General features: G+C 40.8%; 1 protein-coding gene across 7 annotated transcripts; it reads right to left on the bottom strand.

Moving 5' to 3' along the window:
* Positions 1-288: 288 nt before the first annotated feature.
* med25 (mediator complex subunit 25) lies at positions 289-24,929 on the bottom strand. 7 transcript variants are annotated; one of them, XM_008113599.3, is made up of 20 exons: positions 24,790-24,926; positions 21,190-21,338; positions 18,783-18,828; positions 16,637-16,761; positions 15,737-15,835; positions 13,844-13,964; positions 12,591-12,747; positions 11,425-11,552; positions 11,244-11,334; positions 9,965-10,161; positions 9,639-9,755; positions 9,457-9,542; positions 8,079-8,136; positions 6,771-6,878; positions 5,837-6,010; positions 3,875-3,976; positions 3,654-3,728; positions 2,385-2,558; positions 1,731-1,938; positions 289-525 (listed from the first exon to the last, which is right to left on the bottom strand). In XM_008113599.3, the coding sequence occupies exons 2-20, from the start codon at positions 21,324-21,326 to the stop codon at positions 416-418; spliced, it is 2,313 nt and encodes a 770-aa protein (XP_008111806.2). In that variant the 5' UTR covers positions 21,327-21,338; positions 24,790-24,926; the 3' UTR covers positions 289-415. The 7 variants fall into 7 exon arrangements, with proteins under 7 accessions (XP_008111806.2, XP_062813724.1, XP_062813725.1 ...); XM_062957654.1 differs by having other exon boundaries at positions 9,457-9,539; positions 11,425-11,555; XM_062957655.1 differs by having other exon boundaries at positions 5,837-6,007; positions 9,457-9,539; positions 11,425-11,555; positions 24,790-24,925.
* Between the last annotated feature and the right edge of the window lie 47 nt (positions 24,930-24,976).

Consider the following 24,976-nt stretch of genomic DNA (forward strand, 5'->3'; position numbering starts at 1 on the left):
TCTTTCTCCCACACTGAACATTCCACAGATATATAAACCCCAATTGCTTAGTTTCCAACAGGCCTCACAACCTGAAAATGCTTGCCAGAGATGCAGGTGAAATGCCAGTAAACAGGATCATACACCCAAAAAACTCATAGTAACCCAATGATTCCAGGCGTGAAAGCCTTCAACAACATAGAGGCTATCACTATTACAGAAATGGATAAAGAGAAGGATAGACAGAGGAGTTACTGCAACTGCAGAGGAGCAGAGAACTCTTTCATGAAGCACCAGGACACAGAGGGGTGTGGATGATAATTTTTTAACAAGTGGGAAAATATATTACACACAACAAAGAACAAATCAGTAACATTCTCCAGAAGGGAAGCATCTCAGCACTAAACAGCGTTGGTACAGGGACTCTTGTCCGCCATCAGATGAGGTCTCTAAGAATGTCGTCCTCCATGATGCTGGGAGCTGGGACTTGCTGAAGACCTGGCTGTGGTACAGGTCCCCGGGGCCCTGGGTTCATCAGCATCTGACCTGGGAGAGATACCAAGAGGAATGGCACAGGTAAAAAGGAGAAAGTACTTCTCTCAGATTAAGAGTTAAGAGAACTCAATAATGTCACAAACATTGTATCTAAGTATGTGTAATACAGGCATGGGCAAACTTCAGCCCTCCATGTGTTTTAGACTTCAACTCCCACAATTCCTAACAGCTTACCGGCTGATAGGAATTGTGGAAGTTGAAGTCAAAAACACATGGAGGGCTAAAGTTTGCCCATGCCTGTTGTAATACATGCTTTATATACTCAAATATATTTAATTTTATATAAAATTCAACTCAACTGCCCCTTCCTCTAAGAGGCTAGATGGCCATCTGTCGGGGGTGCTTTGAATGCGATTTCCTGCTTCTTGGCAGGGGGTTGGACTGGATGGCCCATGAGGTCTCTTCCAACTCTACTATTCTATGATTCTATGAATTATTATATTGTTCATGTCAGTCAGTGGATTCCAACCTGGGTGGCTGGAGCTTCAGGTGGCAGTATCACTCTAGAATTTATCCTTGAGCCAATCTTTCTCAAACCGAGCCACTTTCCTGGCTAAGACACTTATAATCCCCAGCAAACATAGAGGGCACCACATGTTCAGAAAGGCCTCACCTAGGCATTATGTTCATTTATATATAGCATAACTATCTCAAGTTATGGCACAGCAGGCTTAACTGCTGAGCTGCTGAACTTGCTGACTGAAAGGTCAGCCGTTCGAATCCGGAGAGCAGGTTGAACTTCCACTGTTAGCCCCAGCTTCTGCCAACTTAGCAGTTTGAAAACATGCAAATGTGAGTAGATCAATAGCTACCACTCTGGCAGGAAGGTAACTGAGCTCCATGGAGTTATGCTGGCCACATGACCTTGGAGGTGTCTTTAGACAACGCCAGCTCTTCAGCTTAGAAATGGAGATGAGCACCAACGCCCAGAGTCAGATATGATTAGACTTATTATCTCAAGTAAGAAGGTATGAATACCCTGTAATTGCTCAATTAAGATGCATACATGCTCATATGTGGCTCCCCACTTGAGTTTTTCTTTCCTGAAAGTTAATGACTTTTGATAGTTGTGACAGAGAGATCCCTAGCCTTTTAATAAAACTAGAGATCCTTCCCTAACTCCCAGATTCAGGTAGTTATGAGGTAGTTCTTTTTTGCAGTCTTCTACTATTTTACACAAATATGGCATATTGTACCTTGCAATGGTGCCCGGGGTGCCATCTGTCCCGGCCACTGTTGTCCGGGGGCTTGGTGCATGAGGGGCTGTCCAGGGAGTTGGAGCTGCTGCTGTCCTGGAGGCTGGTGCCCTAGAGCCTGCCCCATGTTTTGGTGTGGTAACATTCCCGGAGAACCTTGCTGGAGGTGGTGGAGGGGCTGCTGGGACTGAGGAACTCCAGGTTGGGGCTGTACATGAGGGACAAAAGAAAGGAATAGCAGATAAGACCCGAAAAGTCCACTTTTTTCACCCATATGACCAACCTGATTGGCACATTGCCATTCCTTACCTGAGAAACGGATACATCAGATATATAAAGAGGATGAAGAACTTAGTACACAGTGACCTTGGAAATTACACTAGAGGTTTCAATTAGATCTGTTATCCTGATGGGCAGGGTGTGAGAAGAAATGTGTCGTATAATCTCCACTAGAAAGGGATAGAGTCATTTTCAAAATCTATCCCCTGGATTTATGGAAGGATGTGCCCTCTCAGTGAAACTCATCCTCCACTAAGAGAAGTAATGAAATTTCCACTAACTATATTTTAGAAACGAAACACCAACGCCCCCTAATTTTGTAATGACTTTTGAAACATATTTTTTATTGCTCGCACATGCCTAATAAGCACTTACCGGCTGCTGGCTAAGGAGGAGACTTCGAAGTTGAGGATTGGCGCCTGGGTTTTGGGGTCTGAGCATGGCACCTCCTTGTGTAGCCTGTGGCCCAGCTTGTGGAGGGACCTGCGCTTGTGGGGGCTGGCTGGTGGGAGGAGCAGTGGGCTGAGGTTGCTGAACTCGGAGCTGTAACTGAGAGGGAAAAGAAAGAAAACAAACTAACACATAATCCAGCTTTGCCAGAGTTCTTTCAGCAGGTCACATGGACCTTGAGAGTCACATGGAGAACCTTTGTATGGAGCAAAGAAGAGCTCCATATGAAGTTGTTGCAGACATAGCCATTAAAGAAGAGCTGGCATCAAAAAGGTGTGTGCTACATGCTGGACAGAGACCGATTGCTTCCCACCATGGTTTGTAACTATATTTACAGAACCTTCTGCAATGACCAGATTACTGAAAGGGTAATCGATATTTCTGCAGAAGGGCAAGATAAATTTATAAAATCCTCTTCCATGATAATAAGAATCTTAATTTTAAAAATCTATAATACTAGTTCACTTTGCAGCCTATCTCATCACTTGACAACAGGAGGAAAGGAGAACAGCATCGGAGAACCCATCCCAAAGTGATGCAACTCAAATGCAAGCTGCAGAAGTGAATGTTGGCCTTCCTTCTAGATTTAGGACTCAACATGGGGAGGGAGAGGCTTCTTAATCAAAGCAGCATAAACCAGAGGACTCCAGAAACAAGATAAGTTCACCTGTAACCTGAACAACCTTATCATTTAACAGAATAATATTTTAAAAGGCCAGCAAATTATTAACCTATTTGTTTTTATTGTACTTTTCCTCAGATGCTCAGATGTCAAAGTAACTTGAGAGGTTTGGGATATTATGCACCTCAAATAAAAACCAAACCAACAAATAAAAAAGATCGCAATTGTGCCATTTTCTACTCTGCAATTTTTTTTTTCGTGTCAGGAGCAACCGGAGTTGCTTCTGGAGTGAGAGAATTGGCCGTCTGCAAGGACGTTGCCCAGGGGACGCCCGGATGTTTTAGATGTTTTACCATCCTTGTGGGAGGCTTCTCTCATGTCCCCGCATGGAGCTGGAGCTGAAAGAGGGAGCTCATCCGCACTCTCCCCGGGTGGGATTCGAACCTGGAAGCTTTCAGGTCAGCAACCCAACCTTCAAGTCACGAGGCTTTTGTCCCCTAGGCCACCGGAGGCTCCTACTCTGCAAATATCTTGGGTAGTAAGCACGCTCCAACCTCTGCTAAAAGACTCACCAAGCCTTGCTGCCGCTGCTGTTCTTCCATAATCCCGACCTGAGGCATACCAGGGCTCACCTGCTGCCCTCCCATCTGGAAGAAAAAAGGGGGAAGATATCAGGCCTGGCAGAATGAGGAGAAACCAGTGATGCAACTCCAAACCAAAACTAGCTCCCACTAAGTAGCTTCCCTTCTTTGTGTATCTGTTCCCCTGCATTCCTCTCAATCCATCTTCTCACCTGCTGCTGGACTCCCTGTGTCACTGGTAAAGTGACAGCCTGTTTTGTCAGGAAAGGTTGGGCATTGGGTGTTGACCCCAAAGGCTGAGGGCCCCCCATCTGCTGTAAAGAAAGGAAACATAGCAGGAAGCAAACAAAGGGGGGGGGGAGTCAAGGAGAAAAGATAGTGAAGATGCAAAGCCAGGAAAAGGGGCCACTGCAGAAGTGGTGGCTGACATCATGTCAGCAAAAAAGGCAGCCCAAGTTTCTCCACCATTAAGTCCTCAGTGGAGCAGAATTAGTCTAAGATAGTGCTACTAAATGCAGTGGTCTATGGATCGGTGCTGGTCCATGAGTCATCAGCTGCTCGTCCCGGGAGAGTTTCAGGACTCTCCAATGGGCAGAAATATGGTATCCTGGAATCCTCAGGAAAAAAAATCCTGCCATTCCTCTACATCAGATAACTTATAGAACACTGATCTGGTTAGGGAAGATAGCACCCTTGAGATGTTGTTGGACTGTAAGCTAGTGGTGAGGAATGATGGGAGCTGCAGTTCAAAAATATAGGGATCCACATTTGTATACCCCTGGTCTAAAAGCCAACTGGCACAGAAAACTGGATCAGGACTTTAAAATTGCTGAATTCCAGTCTATGACTAATCCAAAATCTATACACATAATGTGTGTATGTGGTGGAGGTGTTCATTTACACAGACAGCTTCCTGCCTCCACAAACTGCTTTAATCCACAGTGCTGAGGAGCCAATAAAACCTTCCCTCCAAGGGCACTGTAGGTTATAGCAAGGTACATCCCACCGTTGCTTTCTCTCTCCATTGGTGTGGAATTTGCATAACCCTGCCCACTACCTCTCCCTTAACCCTTTCCTATTCTTTTCTATGGCACATAGCAACTGAACATACTAGAGAGAGGTTTGGGGAGAATTCACCATGATTTATAGGAGTTATAGGGACTGGGATGTATAGTTCACCTGCAATCTAAGAGCACTCTGAACCCCACCAATGATGGACCTGGAACTAACTTGGCACACAGACCCAACCTAGTCAACTTTGCATACTGGTGGGGTTTGGGGGTGATTGACCTTGACATCCAGGAGTTATAGTTTACTTGTATTCAGAGAAAAATGAACCCATCTGATGATGGATCTGGACCAAACTTTGCACGCAAATTCAACATTGCCAACTGGGAATACTGGTGGACTATGGGGGTGATTAATCTTTAACTCTGGGACTTATGGTTCACCTGCATTCTGTGAGCTCCCTGAACCCCACCAGTGATGGATTTGGACCTAACTTGGTACACAGACCCAACGTTGCCAACTCTGTATATTGGTGGACTTTGAGGGTGATTGACTTAAAAATCTGGGGGTTCTAGTTCACCCTTTTCCAGAGAGCACTGAACCCAGCCAACGTCGGATCTGGTCCACACTTGGTACACAGACCCAACATGGCCAGCTATGCATACAGGGAGGATTGACCCATGATTCTGGGAACTGTAGTTCACCCACATCATTATGTATTTTCTAATGGGAGAATTTATAAAAAACAAAATCAAAGTATTTTTTTCTAATAAATAGTGTTACTCATTAACTAAATGATATTATCTAACACCCCAAAACAAACAATGCCGTTTTCAAATAACCCGGGTACCACCGGGTACCCAAGCTAGTAATAATAAGAGACGGGGAGCTATTGTTGATTTTTCCAAATGTAAATGCATACAAAATAGCTTATATCTGACTATCTCTCACCTATTCTTATTAAGGGATGAGAATAAATGCTTCAAACATGAGTGATATGTGGTGTTGGGAATTGATGTGCCATTATTGTTTTGGCACAAACTTGAGATGGAAGACGGTGTGTTAGAAAGGTAAAGAGAGTTAAAAGATTCAGCAAGATCCAGTGCATCTGGTTAAATGGTCCCCAAGACCCTTCTCTCAAGATGTCTTGCGTGTCAGCCGCCTACCTTTTGTTGCTGAACTTGCTTGTGATTGGTGATGACCTGCCGGATGCCATTGACGAAGCCACTCTGGTCATAGGGAATGAGCCCCATGAAGATTTTCTTCTTTGAAGAATACAGCAGCATCAGCACCCGCACCTCACAAGGCGTAGTGTGAGGGAAGTGAACACAGCCCGCCTGCTCGTATGACAAGAACGAAACATCTGCTAAAGAATCTGGTTTGACAGATTCTTACCCCTCACAATTACCTAGTCCAACCTGAAAGAGTTTTAAGAAATCTGTTTTATAAGATTAAAGCTTTGCTCCATAGCTAAGAAGCCCTACCCATAAGAAAGACACTATTCGCTGAAGTCAAATATCACTGGCCACAATGCCAAGACTTAACCCTGAGCAAATGTCGCCATCATCAATGCCCAAGTAAAAGAGCAAAGTTTCTCAGTGGAACTGGAATAATTGAATTGGAAGAGACCACAAGGGCTATCCAGTCCAACCCGCTGCCATGCAGGAAAAGCACAATCAAAGCTCCCCTGACAGATGGCCATCTAGCCTCTGTTGAAAAGCATCCAAAGAAGGAGCTTCCACCATACTCCGAGGCAGTGAGTTCCACTGCTAAAACAGCTCTTATGGTAGGAAGTTATTCTTAATGTTCAGGTGGAATTCCCTTTCTGTAATCTGAACCCGTTGCTCTGAGTCCTAGCCTCCAGGGCAGCTGAAAACAAACCTGCTCCCTCTCTTCCTTTCAATTATTTAAACATGATTATCATGTCTCCTCCCGCCCTTCAATAGAGTACCATTAATTGTTTGACTGGTTTAGTGATCAAAGAGGTTTTAAATCTGAAAGAAGGCTGACTGACTTGACTTGATCATCTGGGGAGATCTGATCTTCTCCTGGAGGAAGTCAACTCTCACAACCCGCCCCACACCAACTATAGTGCCTTACAAATCCATTGCCCATGATGCGGTAGAGTCCCTTCAGTGATTCCAGGTCCTTGTTGGTGAAGTGAAATTGAACCATGCGTGAGTTTCGGAACAGATGGCCCAGTGTTGTCTGTAAGAGACCAACAGAAGTTAGCTAAATAGAATCCAGAGCCTGCATAACTCCCAAGCCATAAATGATTATAAATAGACAAGGATAATGAATTTAAGCAGTATTCTGTAACACAGGATGTTTCCAGAAGCAAATCTGAATTGTTAAGAGTAATCTAACCATACAAACCTCTACAAAACTTCTAGGAATTACTGTATAATATGTAAGAAAATTCAATATCAGGTTAATGATATTGAACTGGTTAACCCACTTGTATTTTATGGGTGCTAGGATACATCTTAAATGAATACTGCTGTTAGCTATTTAAAAGCCATTTTAATGTAATTGTATCTTAATTGCTTTTAGGGTATATGTTGTAATGTTTACTCATGTTTTAGTTTACTGTGTCTTATTTCAGTGGTTTTCAATCTGTGTGTCCCTAGGTGTTTTAGCCTACAACTTCCAGAAATCCCAGCCAGCTTACCTCCTGTTAGGATTTCTGAGAGTTGAAGGCTAAAACATCTGGGGACCCACAAGTTGAGAACCACTGTCTTATTGGATTGTCTTTGATTATTTTAATCTCAGTGCTTAATTTTTTGTTGTAAGTTTACTGTTGTTACGGTACATTATCTTGTATTATTTTGATGTGTTTGTACTCATTTGAGGCATTGAATGTTTGCCTTTTTGTTTTGTGTCTAAGATAATTTTTTTAAGCAGTGCTTTTACTGGGATGGTTGGTTTTTCCTTTAAAACTTTTGTTTGTTTTAAAAATGATTTTTTAACTATTTATGTGGTGAATTTTTTATTGCAAATATTTTTAATCAGCTATTTCTCAGAACTTCCTTGGATCCCATTATGGAAGAAAGGTAATACAGAAATAACATAAATACATTCCAAACCCATAGGCCTATCTGGTTTGATAGAAAAAGATTTATGCAATCAGTCCTCCATATCCATAGATTCTGCATCCATGAATTTAATCACACATGGCTTAACTTTTTTTTGAAAATCCTAAAAGTAGACCTTGATTTTGTCACACCATTTTACTATGCTATTGGATATAATGGGACTTGAGCATATACATATTGGGAAACTCCAGTGGATAGTAAGGGCCAACTGTACTGCATCTTCTAAGTATCCATGGTTAAGAAATATATGATTCTTTAGAGAGAAACTATTAGATCAGACCATACTCATAGCCAGCACAAACACTTTATTTACCAAGAGCTGCTGTGGGATCAGCTGCATGATGAGCTTCTGGGGCCACTGCTCAGCCTTCCTGGAATGGAGCAAAATAGAGACAGTCAGCTCTTCTTCAGTGTCAAGATTACATTATCATATTACAAATGCTGAAATCTGTGTAACTTATGCAGCAAAAACAGCACCATCTCGCCCATGGCAAAGATAGCAGCAATCTCAGGGAAGCTCCCAACACTTACAGAAATGTAAAAATAATATTTCAGGAAGGGAAAACACAAGTGGAGAGGATCCACACAAAGAGCCTAATGAGGAATGAGCATGCTCAGAGGCTACAGGATGCTGACTGGTTGCTGGTGACATAAACAGAGAACCGAATGAGAGAAAAAAATTGAATCGAATGCCCAAATAGTTGGCTGGCTGAAGTGCCAAATATGTTACACAGTGCAAGGTTTTTTTTGCAGATGTTACTTGCTTTAAGAAAACTGCCTGTTGAAATTTATTCAAAATTTATTTTAAAAAATAATTCAATTATGAAATTAACTAATTTAAACAATAATTATAAAAACAATACATTACTTTAAATAAAGAACAACAATGGAAATACAATATAATTCAGGTATCCATATTTGGGGGTGACCATGTTGAAAATCGGCCCAAACAGTGGATTTTGCTGGGGAACAACAGCAGCAATCACTGAAAAGACCCTGCTCCAAAAATTACACAAAGTCTAATTTCTTGAACAATAAAGCACTTTCTCCAATCAGCTTTCAGTGCTTAGATGTGGGAAATCTTTGGCTTTTTAGCTGTTGCTAGAATATTATTATTATTATTATTATTATTATTATTATTATTATTATTATTATTACATGCATTTATACCCCGCCCTTCTCCCCGAGGGGACTCAGAGCGGCTTACATTCTGCCACGAATATAACTTCCATTATCTGTACATATAGCTATGCTGGTTAGGACTGATCGGACAATATCTGGAAGGCCACAGTTCTCCATTCCTAGTTTAGTGGCTCTCTCAGAGTACAACAACATACACTTCATGAACCAAACAGAAGAGGTAGCAATTGTACTACTACCTTAAACATGGGACATGTGTTATTGCACCCCAAGACGCATTTCTTTACATACATAAAAAACCCAAAACCTTACAGTGATCGTACTGATGTGCTGGAGTCAAGAGTTTCATTTCCACTACAGTTCTTATAGTGTCTCCCCTTACTTGACCATACTTCACTGTCTCTCATTGTCCCACCAATTTACTTCTATACTCAAAAGAACAGGATTTCTGTCTGAAACCTTTATGCTTCCCTTGTCCTGCAATAATGCTTCTTCTTGACAGCTGTGCCCTCCCCTCCACACCTTTTTAATGACAAAAGACAGACACTCACAAGTTTTCTCCTTGATTGACGTACACTTGACAGGGCAGGGAACGAGTAAGTTTGGTGTTGGAATCCACAGAAGCTGGCTTGGGCTTCTGAGGGAAGAGGCACGGCGACAGACGGTCAAAACATGTCAGGCGAAGAATTCCCTATTCTTAGTGTGCTCCCACCCGCCCTGGTTCAGCTCTCACCTCCTGCCATTCCAGCACACCGCTCCATGCCATCACCTTGTTGGTAACTGATTGCTGTGTTGCGCCTATCTGTGGCTGTGAGGGCTGATTCACCGTCATAGGTGGAACAACACTGGGCTGGATAGAAGCAGAGGAAGAGGTAGGGGATGCTTACAAGGGCATCAGCAACTAGAAGGCTGGCAAAGTTACTATTTGGGATGAAACTCCCCCAATTCCTATCAGCATGACTCTTTTTTTAAAAAAACACATCTCCAATCTTTGAAAGTGAAAAACCAATACACATACAACAAAATTTTCCTCTTTGAAATGTCAGCGCCTATACAAACCATGGTTGAGGCACCAGACTGTGGAGGGGCTTGTACAGGTGGCTGGACAAGAAGGCCGGAGCCTGTGGTTACTGTGGAGACCAGGCTGGATGGAGAAGACACAGGGAGCTTTTGAGGCATGGCTGGGACAGAGCCTGTTTGGAGCGTCTGTGGGGGAGCTTGGTTGAAGGCCGGCTGCATGGGGTTCATGGGGGTGACTATGGACAAGAAAGAGAAAGCATGGGAAACCAACATCCTTAACTTCACCCAGTTCTAGTTTCACTTCAACTGCTCCTTCCTCTAGTCTCACAGAGACCCTTTTGCACCATTCCTTCAGGTTTTGCTCCCTGATTCAACAGTAGGAGCAAAGGGCCCCAAATTGCTATTAGCTGTCTGCAACCACTATTAGAAGATTCTTTGACTTAGTGTGAAGTCACTGAGCTGTCTAACTTGGTCTTTGTCCACCTCTGAATTTGCAGAGATTTTCTTCCACATTAACTTATGAGCACCAATTGCAGGCATATACAAAAAATGGATAGGAGAACTTTTAGGACAGCTTTTATTCTGTGCAAGAAAATTGTATGTTAACAAATGATATAATGAAGGAATTTTCTTTCAGGCCAGTGCATTTTACACTAAGACTTTTGTGTTCCAGTATCAGTACCTTTTTTGTGCCCATTTGGCTACTATTGTTTATTCTTGGGGATTTACCTAGGATGAGCAGCCAATGGCTCAGGGAGCAGCATTGGTCCACAGACTACAACAATGAATAGCATTGCTTTAAGTGTAAGTTCAGAATAGTAACTGTATATATTTATCAAACAGTCTCAAATTACATTTGCCTAAAATCCCACAAGCCCCCAATATGACTTGATTCCTATTTTAATAATGATACAATTGACATTCTGGGACTCCAGACATTCAGAGGTAAAATAGGAGTTTGGATCTTCCTATCCAGTCTATGGCCACACTTCCTAAGTAAGGAAGACAACACCTCTCTTACACTGGTATGTATCCTAAAATGTCTTTTTTGCATGTCATGGCAGGATGTTGTATAATATCTCATCCTTGAAGTATCTCAAAGTTTTAGCACTTTTTCTCAAACAGATTACCCCACTGGCTGATCATCCCTTATGCTTTTTCCCCCCTCTGCAGATTCTCTGTCATTTTGTCCCCAAGTGTAACCTAACCCTAATATTATCAATACTTTGGCTACTTAGAGGGAGCCTATTTTGCTGACAAAAACAACGGCAAGGTGCCATTATCACACCACCATCCTGAGAGGGAGACAAGAACTTACAGCGGGTGCCCTGGGCTTTCTGGTTCTTGGCAGCTTCCACAGCAGACTGAGCTGCTGCCTGGGCCGCAGTTAGAGTTGTAGACGCTGCCACCTAAAGCAAGACAGCAGAGGTCAATATCAAGAGTGAGCTTTTAGGAAGCAATATCATTTTCTCCCCAGCCTTTGGAAGCAAAAGATGTACCTGGTATGGCTGAGAAACTGCAGGCATAGTTTGTGGTGGGGCGGCCGGAAGCTGTGCTGGCACCGGGGGAAGCTGGGTTTGGGGGACAGTCTGTTTGGGCTGCAAAGGGTTGGCAGTGGTTCCTCCTCCTACTGTAAACAAAGAAGCAAAGGGTGGCATTTGTCATCGTCAGAAATGTGTGTTCCTCTAGCTTCTCCCCCTCCCCATATCCCCTCACCCAGACCTCTGTAGTGCTGCTGATCCCCGGAACGTCTAACGACATTCAGCAGAGCGCGGAAGCCTCCTTTTTCTTTTTTAAAAATGAACTAAGCACTCATTGCAGATTTTTAAAGACTAACCCAGGCATGGGCAAACTTGTGTCCTCCAGGTGTTTGGGACTTTGACCTCCATAATTCCTAACAGCCAGTAGGAATTGTAGGAGTTGAAGTCCAAAACACCAGGAGGGCACAAGTTTGTCCATGCCTACTCTAACCCCTAGCCTTCTCCATCACTATTTTTAGGTCTAATAGGAATTCAAGTCCAACAGCATTTGGATGCTCACACTTTTGCCACCACCATCTTTATCATGAGATTTACCATCTTTATAATGAGATTTATGTACAGATTGAGTGCAAATGCATTTTGTTAACGGTCACCAGTCAGCTTGAGTGTATGAATGGAGAGGAAGGGTGCATTTATTTATTTGTTGAAGGTCAGTGGTTAAAAATCTAAAGCCTTGATACTTGCTATGCATGCTACGAGGCTGGGTAGACTATTAAAGAACATTAGCATATTATTTATCTGTTTTGAAGGAGCTCCTGGTGGTGCAATGGGTTAAACTCTTGTTCTAGCAGAACCACTGACCGAAAGGTCAGCGGTTCGAATCTGGGTGTGGGATGAGCACCCGTGTATCAGCTCTAGCTTCCCATTTGGAGACATGAGAGAAGCTTCCCACAGGATGGTAAAACACCAAAACATCTGGGTGTCCCTAGGGCAACATATTTGCAAACGGCCAATTCTCTCACACCAGAAGCAACTTGCAGTTTCTCAAGTCGCTCCTGTCATGGAAAAAAAAATCTGTTTTGAAGCCTGCATCACCATCCTCATTCACTAGGAAGCAAACTTCTCTAACTGCCAGTAGTATGTAAAACAGTAGCCACCTACTTACTTTCAAGCCAGTTTCTTACCTGGGAGAACCATGCCACGGATAAGGATCATGTGCCGAGGGTCCTGGCTGTAGTCTTTGAGCTGGACCTCCAACATGCCCCCTGTCACAGCCTTCTCAAAGAGAATTCGCAGAGCTGGCAGTTTCCGTGGGGAGATAATGGAAAAGTGGATCCCACGCTGAGGGAGAACAGAGCAGATGGGCATCACTATCTATAAATTCCTAGTTTTAGTTGACAAATGGTTGTCTAAAATTCAATTTTCTTTCAAAAGCCTGTTCTTTAGTAATTAGAACCATACAGACAAGATCTCACCATGCACTGAAGAGATGCATGGCTGTAAGAAAACAGGGTTTGGCTTTAATGCTGAAATGAGAAGTTAATTTACTAATACTTTGACCCTGCATGCTTTCCTTGTTTAAGAAAATATTCATAAGTTTTAGAATTTCTTCTCTTTCCAAATTTTCTGTTAATGAAGAGGTAAGAACACAATTCAAAAGTATTAGAATTTCAGGTTGAGCAATTTTCATTTCTGTATCCAGAATACATGACCAGCCATCACAAACTTGCTCTTTCAAACTGGTTCATGTTTGCTGACTGGTTATATCTACTTACTTGACTACATCAAAAACTGTGCTTATCATAGAACAGTATGTGGATCTATTTGTTCTTTTTTCATGAACTATTAAGTGTGGATGTCTCCATGGAAGAGATAGACTTCCTGAGCAAGAGTTGGAACAGATGGGTGGCAGACATAAAGTTCTTTTCAAGGGTTGTCTTAGCAACTGTAACTTCTCTCTTCAATTTTTTTCTGACACAAAATGGTAAGTGCTCTACTGAATCAAACCAAAGCCAACAAATTCTGTATTTTGTTCACACAATAGTCAATCACGGGTTTTTTGAAGTTTTTTATGTGTGTAAAGCACTATTCATGTACCCCGACAAGTAAGGCACAAGAGACACACTAATTATCGTACCAGAGGGAATATATCACTGTCCTGATTAGCAGCCAGCTGGACTGAAATCCTCCCTGCTCTCATTCACTGGGTATTTGAATTTCATCAAGTGAGAGTTCCAGAATTTAAGGTTTTTCAGCTTTAGGCTCAGCCATGATCTTGCTTACTGGGAACTCCATATACCTCAAAACTACACTCTGTTATAATGGATCAGATATTTGGAACGACTGGGATATGGCTAACAAAGTTATAAATACCACCATATGCCACTCACATTTTCAGAACCAAGAACCAAGACTATCAACGTGCATCTCTACCCACCTCACCAATTTTCTGCACCAGGTTCTCTGTTGTATAACCAGAGTATGTGGTACTCTCCACTGCAGGAAGCAGATAGGGAGGAGAATTGCAGATAAGGATGCAGACTTTGTGAGTAGGGCCTCTGTGTGGAAGAGAAGAAAAGACACAAGACCCAGGTGAAGCCTGGCTGGGAAACAATAGCTAGAAGCCTATTTGTTAGTCCCAATTATCAATTCAATCAACTTTTCAGTAATGAGTCAAAACACAAGTAAATTAAATCACTTCAATAGCTCTCCTGTAGTTGGGACTTACAAAAGGATTTAGGCCAAAATGTCCACTCAAGCTGTGCTTTGGTTCGTTGCATGGATTTCTGTAGTACCACGTTATTATGTGTTTTCCCTATCTTGATACTCCAATTACTATGGTTTTGCATGAAGAAATTCCAGCTGGAATTAGAGAACACTCATGTTGCTTTAGTGTGCTATGCATGCTCCTGAAAAATGAAAATCACCCACTGATATGCAGGATGGTTTCGGACCAATATTCTGTATTTTTCTGTGTATCCTGTCCTTCCTTTAATGATCCTAAGGCCCTGGATACAACTCCTTCGCACTCCGTTGTCATAACAACCCTGTTGAGGTGAGTTATTCTGAGTTGGTGATTGGCCCAAGGCCAGATGGAATTTTTCATGGCTCGGTAGAGACTGGCCTCAGGATTTTTCAAGACCAAATGTGATACACTAACCATAACACTGTAAAAGTGTTTCCATTTTGTGAATCTATATCACAAACATCCAGAAGTTTGGTTTCATAAATTAGAGCAGCTTAATTAGGGGTGACAGAGATATGATCTCATTATCCTTAATGAAACTGCTCTGATTTTTGAGATAATCTGAAATCTCATTAAGCACATAATGGAAGAATGTAATTTCACTGCACTCAATTTTTCTGCTCCAAAACAATCTGCTAAGTCTGAGAGCAACTTCAATGTTAAAGAAAGAATATTTTCAACAGCTCTAATCAAGAAGCTTTGGTTTGTTTTGGCTCTGAACCATTGCTACTGGCAACATATGGCAAGTTGGGAGTTCAATGTAGTCTTGTGGGAACCTATACAAGTAATTCTCTAGGCATGTACAATTCATGGACTCAAGTACATGGAAGTAAGTCCCACTGACAGAAGTTCTGAACAGAAATTTGCAAACTATGCTGCAGAAATCTAAGATAGGTTATACTGTCTGTTTTCCCCAAGACTGTCTTGGGAATCTGTCTGAATCTGACCTCAGGGCTTCTTCTTGTGTTTTTAAAATATAGTTGTTGTTTTGTTTTATCAAAATATCTTTGTAAGTTGGCCAGTTTGTATTGCTTTGGTAACTCTTCTGGATTGCTTCTAATGGCAATAACCACATTGGGGGTTTTGGAAACATCCTTTTTTTGTATTTCTCCCAAATCTTGTTTAATGAAGTTCTTATTGTGTGATTGTCATTTTGAATTTTTATTTGGATCTTCTTTTTAAAAAATCTTGCTGTGAGTATCTGTATTGAGAGTAAAATAAGCTACAAATAAAATAGTAACATTTTAAAATAGCATAACTAAAAACACTTCAAGAAAAAGCTTCAAGAAGTGTAAGAAATGCTTCACCAACCTCACCTCTCAGTCTTTTATTTTTATATGTTGTCATGATTTTCCAAAGGGACCCCAACCCCAAAAAAGAAGAAATAAAAAATCAGTGTCCCCACAAATATTTTTGGGCCACTGCAAAGCAATTCCAGCTGCAAAAAAGAGAACAATTTTAACAATTTTAACATGTTATGGTAATGTGCAAATATGAAAAACAAACAAGAAGCTTCTCTTTTGTCAGTTGAACCCGGGCATTCTGCCTTTCTTCCACATCCACCCCAACCTGCTCTCCACTTACATTTGCTCTCTCATCTTCTTGAAGTCATCAAAGAGTTGCAGAGCAGTGCTGAGCCCTTCTGAGATGAGACTGCAGCTCTCACTGCCTCCTCCCACAAATCTTAGATTGGAAAGACAAAGAAATGATCGATTACCAGTACTAGGGCTGAAAACCCACACTGGATGCATTTGGACAGAACTTAGAAAGGCCTAAAATCCCCAGAATCCATGTTTCCTTTTCCACTCTCTGCATATGGATAATCAAAGCATTTTGCCTAGGCATGCAGTCCCTTAGTTCACCCCTTCACTCCAGGAGGAAACAAACAAGGATGTCTTCTATTAACTATGGATTTCCATTTCATCTGGACACAGAATCCCAGGTTAATTCCTTGGGAACAAGTCAGGAAGTAAAGCCATGGTTACTTATCTTGGCTTCTTCTAACCTACTAGCTGTGGTTTCTTCCTCTGAAGAACATGGGAAACAAACCTAGAATGAATCAAATATTGGGCTGGTTTGTTCACTCCCTCTGTAAAAGAAGGGCACCCATGAAATCTAGCAGTTTCTCTTGATTAAAAACTGGGATATTATCTAAACATGCTCATTCTTCCCCAGATATTGCTGGGGCATATAAGAAGTTCCCATATAAAGTGAGATCTTTGGCCCACTAGATTTCACATCTTCTATTCCAAGGATGGAAGAATTTGGCTATCTAATGCTTCGGAATAGCGGCAGTGAGACTAAAGTAACAGATACCATTTCCCCAACAATTTGGCACACTAACCTGTTGAAACGTATTTTCTGATCCAAGGTCAACAGCTAGGAACTGTATTCCTTTACTGTTCCAAATTCTTATACAGTGACACTTCAAACATATAATTAAATAGAATGGATATAGAACATCATGGAAATCCTCAGACTCACTGGATGCTGTCAAGCCATGTAACAAATTCATAAGCGCTGCTAGTTGGTGCATGGCACTGAACGTATGATTCGGGTGCGCAGTCAACTGTATTGAATACCACTAGGCTGTACTGGGTTCCACCATACTGCAGGAGATAAAGAGTGGAAGAGAGAAGTTGGTCAGATATACCTATCTGGGTCAAATATATATTTTTAGAGGCAGAACATATATGAATAGGTGCATTGGATTCTGACTAGCTGTGAGGTCAATCAGGGACTTGGGCTGTAACCCTGTATCAAATATTGTCATCAAGTCCTCTGTCTTTGTAGGAGATAATGTTATTTGTTTTTATGATAAGAGATGCAATTCAGGCAATTACAACACTGGGAAGGGTTTTGAAACTATATTATCTGGGAAGCCTTCTAAGAAAAAATATGTTTTTTGCTTATCTCAATATCTAATATCTATTATGACTAAAAAATCTAATTATGGACTGCTGTTCAAGCACACATCTACTTACAGGTTGCGGCTTCACTGGTGTGCTATACATCCATAATTTTTGATCCTTCACACAATTTGGATTTTAAATCCCAGAAACCCTAGTCAATGAACAGGATTATGGGATCTGTACTTCCAGGCTTCTCAAGTGTCAAAATATCAATATGAATGTGTTTGAATTTACTCCTGTTGTGTAAAAAATAATTTTGTAGACCTGTTGAGGGCAAGGGGAATTGGATCCACCCGAAATATATGTTCATCTGGTTAATGAGTACACAGCTTGATGCAATCCCCAGTGAACTATGGTTTATTGTTAGTATACTGGCAAAGCAGAAAAACACAGAGATAACCTGAGCATACTTAGAAACATATTATATTTGAAAGAAGTTTTTACTCTAGAAAGTCCTGCTATTTTTATTAATTGCTACAGACAATTAAGTTTGCTTCTTGTTTCAAAAAGCTCAGAACTTACAACTTCTTGGGCTTTGAACTGAATTATCTTTTTAAAAAATATATTTTTATTGCAATTTTTAGATAGGTATACATATGTTAAAGATGAGGGGAAGAAAAAAGAAAGAAAGAAAGACAAGATAAAAAGAGATACATGCATAAACCTGTATGCATCTATAACTAGATATTGGGTGGGAGGACGCAAAGGGAGAAAAGGAAAGAGTGGGGGGGGGGGGACAAAAAAGAGAAGAAAAAAGGAAAAAAGAGAAGAATGAAAAATGGTAGAATATGAAAGATTGGTGGATGAGAAATCCTCTGGTCCATTCCGCAGGGACGTTGTCTTCTGTTTTTCCTTCCTTGTTCTTTGAAGTTTCCACTCCCTTTCCCTTCCTAGTTCTTTCTTTCATTTGTTATCTCCTTCATTGTTTCCTGACTTCACTATGGTCTGATCTGTCTATTCAAAACTAATCGATTTTCCTGGAGGTAATCTTTTAGTGGTGACCAATCAGTCCTATGTTCCCTGTTCTGAGCTTGAAGCAGAAACGTCAGCGAGTCCATATATTATATTGTTGTTTTGATCTTATGTTGTACTGTTTATTTTATGTAATGTATTATTTAATTGTATTATGTTATGGTTTATTGTATTGTCTTGGGCATGGCCCCATGTAAGCCGCCCCGAGTCCCCATTGGGGAGATGGTGGCGGGGTATAAATAAAGTTCTATCTATCTATCTATCATATCCATATACTCCCTTATTTTTATGATCCACGTGTCTACGGACGGAATTTTGTCCTTATTTCTTCCTAATTCGAAATCTGTTAAATTTAACAAGTACAGTAGTACTCCGGTTTCAAGTCATATTTTGTCTTTAGTATTTTTTTGTGAGTGAATTATCAAATAAACTGAATTATCAAATAAATTTCAAACTGACATTGGCCCATGCTGCTCCCTCACCATGTTTCTAAACATTGCATTTTGCTGTATGGATGAAAGCAGTGGAGTAATTGTTTACAGAAAAATATTAAAAACCACAAAGCGAAAAGTGACCCAAGAAAAAGAAATTTTAACAGAGCTAGAGTTCATGCACTTTTAATTATTATTACTTAAAAATGGCTTCTAAGCCCATGCAACTCTCAGAGCAAAAAGTAAACATAGTCAAAGAGATGATGTCTCTAAAGCCATTTACAAACAACTTCAAAAGCATATTCCCATACGTACATCTCCTCCAAAGTCTGTTTCAGCTGGGGGACCACCATTAAAATATCTAGAAGTAAAATATAAATTTTTCAGTTAGCTGAAAGTGAGGGAGAGTTGCTTTACATTCGACATAACACCAAATAAACATAATGAACTGACAGGATTATTTTTCATGATTTCCATTCCAATTAATTTCGCCACCATGTACATTACTTGCCTATTTTCCAATTTAAGAATTGTAAACACGTTTGCTGTGTTCATATTTTGTTTGCCCCTAAACATATGAGTTAATTTATCATTTCTAGTTTAATCCCGTAAATGTATTTTCCCTTCAGTTAACTTTCTTTTGAATATCCGGAGACTCTACATTTGCAATCTGCAATATTAGTAACAATGTGAATTTGCAGATATTTCTTCAATTGAAAAAGCGCTTTTTGGACTATTATATTACTCTTAAGACTAAGCAATCAACTGATTATGGATTTTAAATTGGCATTCATGTTTTAGTTGTGTTTTGTATCTATTTGTTTATTTTAATCTGCTGCTCTGAACCTCAATCTGTACGGAGAGACAAGTGGTAATAATAATAATTCAGAAGTAAAACTCATTTATTTCAATTGAGCCTACTTCCAAGTACACCACAATATTGCAAATATTAAATATTGCATGCATATGCATTTTTACTCAGAGAACAGCAGCGTGATACTATATTCAGTAGAGTTGACTCTAGGTCAGGTGTGGACATAAGATACATCAGTCATATACAGGTTGACCTTTAATTTGCCCAGAACAACAAAGGTTCCTATTCAAAAGTAACAATTAAAAAGTATTTCTGCACTGAATTTAATTGCTAATACAATTACTTCAGGGGAACTTGGTGTACATTTTTGTGTGAAAAGATTGGTATGCTTGATTCTTATGTTGACCATAAATTCTACAGCTGATCATACGCTTAGAGTCATCATGCTCTTTAACTATCCACCTATATACTTAATTCTTAGCACAAGTCGAACTACTTGACCCAGTACTTTGCAAAAATCTTTGATAATTAAACCTTAGGAATTTAGTAAAAAGCAAATCTGCACGCTCTTATGGAAATTCTACATCAGGAGTGGGAAATGCATGACCTTCCAGATATCTTTGGACTAGAGTTCCCATCAGCCTTAGCCAGTTTAATTAGAAGTGAAGGATTTGGGGAACTGTAGTTCAACATGTTCTATTGTATGGAAGCGGCATTCATTAAAAACCTATGCAAATTTATTTGTGAAAAACCTCAAATATTTGGACTTACTGTCCTATTTTGTAATAAGTAGTAACCTATTTGCACAATCAAATATTATTTATGTAGCATCTTTATAAATTGACGCACTTTATACTACTTCACTTGCTTATCCAGCAAGCCAAACAGGTGATTGTAGAGATATGAACACACCCAACTCATGTCCAAACTAATTAACCTCCTCATTGAGTCATACTCATGGGAAGCAAGGCTTCCGAACATAAAAATGCATAATACAGGCAGTCCCCAAGTTACGAACAAGATAGGTTCTGTAGGTTTGTTCTAAGTTGAATTTGTTTGCAAGTCAGAACAGTTACATTTTTAGAATGTAATTCCAGCCAAAAATATCTCCCTTTTAGCTTTGGATGGCATAGGGAAGGTTTCACCCCTGCAGTGTATGATTTGCTGTCTGTGCCCCTGGTTCAGAAGATTTCACTTCACTTTCTGTCCCTGTGATGATTAGATTTTGAAAAAATTGGCTTGTTGTGGGAACAAGGATTGGTGAAAAAGCTTCAATGGAGACCCATTTTCCCCATGATAACTCTTCCAGGAGTGAATTTCCCTTTCTAGGGGTAGATTTTTTTCACTTCCTGTTATCTCAGCCTGTTCTTAAGAATGAATCATTTGTAAGTCAGATGTTTGTAACTCAGGGACTGCCTATATAGTCCCCTATTGGGTGAGAAGGGCAGGATACAAATACTGTAATAAATTAATTAATTAAATAAATAAATAAAGGACTTTTCTGGAACAGTATCATAGAATAATAGAGTTGTAAGAGACCTTGTGGGCCATCCAATCCAACCTCCCGCCAAGAAGCAGGAAAATTGCATTAAAAGCACCCCCGACACATGGCCATCCAGCCTCTGTTTAAAAGCCTCCAAAGAAGAAGCCTCCACCACAGAGAGTTCCACTGCTGAACAGCTCTCACAGTTAGGAAGTTCTTCCTAATATTCAGGTGGAATCTCCTTTCCTGTAGTTTGAAGCCAATACATCATCAAATAATAAGAAATAGTAATCAATACTGTAACTGAAATTTTCCCTCAAATGAAAGAAACACTTCCTCAGCATTTTCTTTTCCATATCTGTGTCTTTTTATGCAACAAAGCAAGCAAAGGCACTGTTGCATCCCAGGATGCCAAGAACACTCACTCAATGGCAGGTAGAAGGTAATGCTTCCGCAGGGACTCAAAGTAGGGCCCAAGATTGGCAGTTCCCTCAATAACGAAGACTACATCAGCAACCATTCCCATAGGCTGAGCAGGCATATCCAGCGTTGGCACCACCATCTCCTCCAACTACTGAGATGTGGATATACAACAGCAACATAGTGACAAATTAGTAACAAGAGGAAAGCCCAACAATCTGTAACTATTTAACTTTAAATCCACACCACAATAACACTCAGTACTCTATAAAAATACAAGACTGATCCCGGTTTTGGTCAAATGTAAACAAGTGAGACATAAAGAGAGGAAGGAACTGACAAATGAATAACAGGAATATAAGCAAGTAAAAAAAGGGGGGACTTGTAGATAAGGGAAGGACAGAATGGTGTCAGGAACAGAGATGGGCCATAATCAAACAATTTCTTTGGTTAAATTTCAAATCTAACCAGAACCAATATGAAACAGAAACTATGGGGGTAGGGAAAGAACTAGAGGCATACCATTCTGAGGCATATTTTTTGAAAAACTGAAAAACTAATATTAGCTTCTTTACAAATTGAAGGTTGCTTTGTTACTTTAGGAACATAAATCTTATGATGTATGACATGGTTTGTCATAATTTATTCTTGGTATATTTAATTTGAAAAGTGTGGCTCCTCTGCACAGCATGGAACATTAGGATTACAAAACTTATATGGCCAATTGATAAGGAGCAGACAAATATATATAAATAAAAGTATCAATATTAGTAAAACAAAAAAAAACTTTCTCTTATCTAGTCCTTCATAGAACCAAGCAGATATTGAACACTATTCCAATTAATACAATCAGAAAAGGAAATCAATACTGAGAGTTTTAGGGAAAAAAATGGAGAAAAGCATGTGTGTGTGAGTGTGTGTGTATGTATGTATTATTTTAATGTAATTATTTTATTCATCATTCTAAAACACATCCTTCCATGGTGCAATTTTTCAGTGGCAAAAAGATTCATTTTTTCCTGAAGCTTTCCAGCCCCCCCCCCCCCAGACCTTCACATATATAGAGAGGATGGATGAAGTCAACACAGAAATTTGTTCTGAGTATTACTATCAGCTATGATGTTCTTTTATTCAAAAATCTACTCCAGTCTTTCTGCAAGTTCTGCTTTGGAAGCCTAATGTGGAAGGCGTGGAGCACTGATTTTGTTTCTATTGTTACTAAACTAGGAGGCAAAAAAAAAACAATACAGCAACACTACCAGAAATAAAACCATACCAACAATTTCCAATCCATCTTCTGTCTAGAGCAGTGATTCCCAACCTTTTTTTGACCAGGGACCACTTTGACCAGGGCCCGCTCTCCAACATTAATACCAAAAGGGTTACGAATCAGTTTTTGGTCAACTTTAGATTTGGTTTGGTTATTTGGGGTGATGCTTCAGAACACTGAATTGGATAGACCACATCAGCTCTAGTTTCTGATACAGAACATATGACATCCAGTAATAATAATAATGATTATTTTTATACCCCACCTCCATCTCCCCAAGGGGACTCGGGGAGGCTTACATGGGGCCAAACCCAGACAAATACAATAACAAACATAAAACACATCAAAAAACAGAACCACGCGCAAATATAAGATTTAAACATTAACATAAAAGGACAAAATGGCAAACATTAGTAAAACGATTTAAAACATAAAAATAGAATCATAAAAACGAACTGGGCAAAGTGCGCCAAGTGAGTTTTGTAAACATGAGGTAGCTGATAAAGTGCTACAAGTTCGTGAGAGAGCACCTTGGAATGGGATGGACCCTGTGGCTATATAAAAAATTAACAAAACAAAAAGTGCAATCAGGAAGTGGTCACAGATACAAGATTTAATCATGAAGATGGGCAGTCCTTATCCAAAGGCCTGTGTGACGAGCCAAGTTTTCAAGCTCTTCCTAAAAACGCTACCAGGGTGGGAGCTTGCCTAATTTCCCTGGGGAGCAAGTTCAGAGCCAGGGGGGCCACTACAGAGAAGGCCCTCTCCCTTGTCCCCACCAACCGCGTTTGTGATCGAGAGGAGGGCCTCCCCCGAGTAGTCGCCATCTGCTCACCCACAGAAAACCATATTTAATAATATAGAGTTGATGTGGTCTATCCAATGCAGTGGTCAGCTCTGCGGAAAGAAGTGGAAATAAAATAAATAAATAAAGAGGAAAGAGGTTCATGGACTGGATTTTTGTTCTCATGGCCCACTGCTGTGCCACGGCCCACAGATTGAAAACCACTGATCTAAAGGTTCACCTACACCATAGAATTAATGCACTTTGACACCATTTGAACTGCCACAGCTGAAGGCTATGGAACCCTAGGAATCATAGTTTGGTGATGCAGCAGCATTATTTGGCATAGAGGGCTACAGACCTTGCAAAAGTACAACTCCCCTGATTCCCTAGCATTTGAGCCATGGCAGTTCAAATGGGATCAAACTGCATCAATGCTGCAGTGTTGATGCACCCTATGGCAGGTGTCATTGGAAGAAAATTCAATTTGGTTTGGCTAGTATTACACTTCCCAAAGTGTTCAGTCAGAACCTTCCAGGAAGCTGACAAAGGAGGAATAAAGGCAAAGGCCTTCCTTGCTATCCTCCAAGCAAAGTGCACGTCTGCTGTGGCAGTGAACTCCATAGTTATATTCTGTGTGCAGGAGGATTTGAAGTTGTTAAAGGCTTTCATGGCCAGAATCACTGCGTTGCTGTGAGTATTCCGGGCTGTATGGCCATGTTCCAAAAGCATTCTCTCCTGATATTTCACCCACATCTATGGCAGGTATCCCCAGAGGTTATGAGGTCTGTTGAAACCTAGGCAAGTGGGGTTTATATATTTGTGGAAGGCCCAGTGTGGGAGAAAGAACAACAAGTGTGAATGTTGCAATTGGCCACCTTGATTAGCACTAAATAGCCTGGCAGCTTCAAAGCCTAGCTACTTCCTGCCTGGGAGAATCCTTTGATGGGAGGTGTTAGCTGGTCCTGATTGTTTCCTGTGTGGGATTTCCCTGTCTTCTGAGTGTTGTTCTTTATTTACTGTCCTGATTTTAGTGGTTTTTGAAATATTGGTAGCCAGAGTTTGTTCATTTTCATGGTTTCCTTCTTTCTGTTGAGACCGAGGAATTCCAGACATAAACCAATCAGGGCTAGCTAACACCTCCCAACAATATATTCCAGTAGGCAAAAAGCAGCCAGGTTTTGAAGCTGTAAGGCCATCCAATGCTAATCACGGTGGGTCAATTGCAACATTGACACTTGCCTCCAACAGACAAGAATTTTTTCTCCCATCCTGGACCTTCCACAGATATATAAACCCCACTTGCCTAGTTTCCAGCAGACCTCACAACCTCTGAGGATGCCTGCCATAGATGTGGGCGAAACGCCAGGAGGGAATATTTCTGGAACATGGCCATACAGCCCGGAAAACTCACAGCAACCTAGAAATAACATGATGTAGGGCTATGGCCACTCTTTTCCCTCCTCTGCACTTCTGTCCCTCTTCTCCTCAAATATCCCCCACAGGCATGGCATGGAATCCCCTCCCTCCTCCACTCCCTCAAGCGCATACCCGACGCTGACATCCGGATTCTCAGCTTTCCGTGGGTTCTAGCCACCGGAAGTGATCCCCTTCAGGTCCGCTTTATATTACACATGCGCAAACACCGAACGGAGGGGAAAATTCTCCTCTGTTTCTTGCTGCGGGAGAACAGACGAGCTGTGGTCACGTGAGGCGAAGAAGTGGGCGGGGAAAGAAA

This window comes from Anolis carolinensis, chromosome 6 (assembly GCF_035594765.1).
Source record: "Anolis carolinensis isolate JA03-04 chromosome 6, rAnoCar3.1.pri, whole genome shotgun sequence".
NCBI lineage: Eukaryota > Metazoa > Chordata > Lepidosauria > Squamata > Dactyloidae > Anolis > Anolis carolinensis.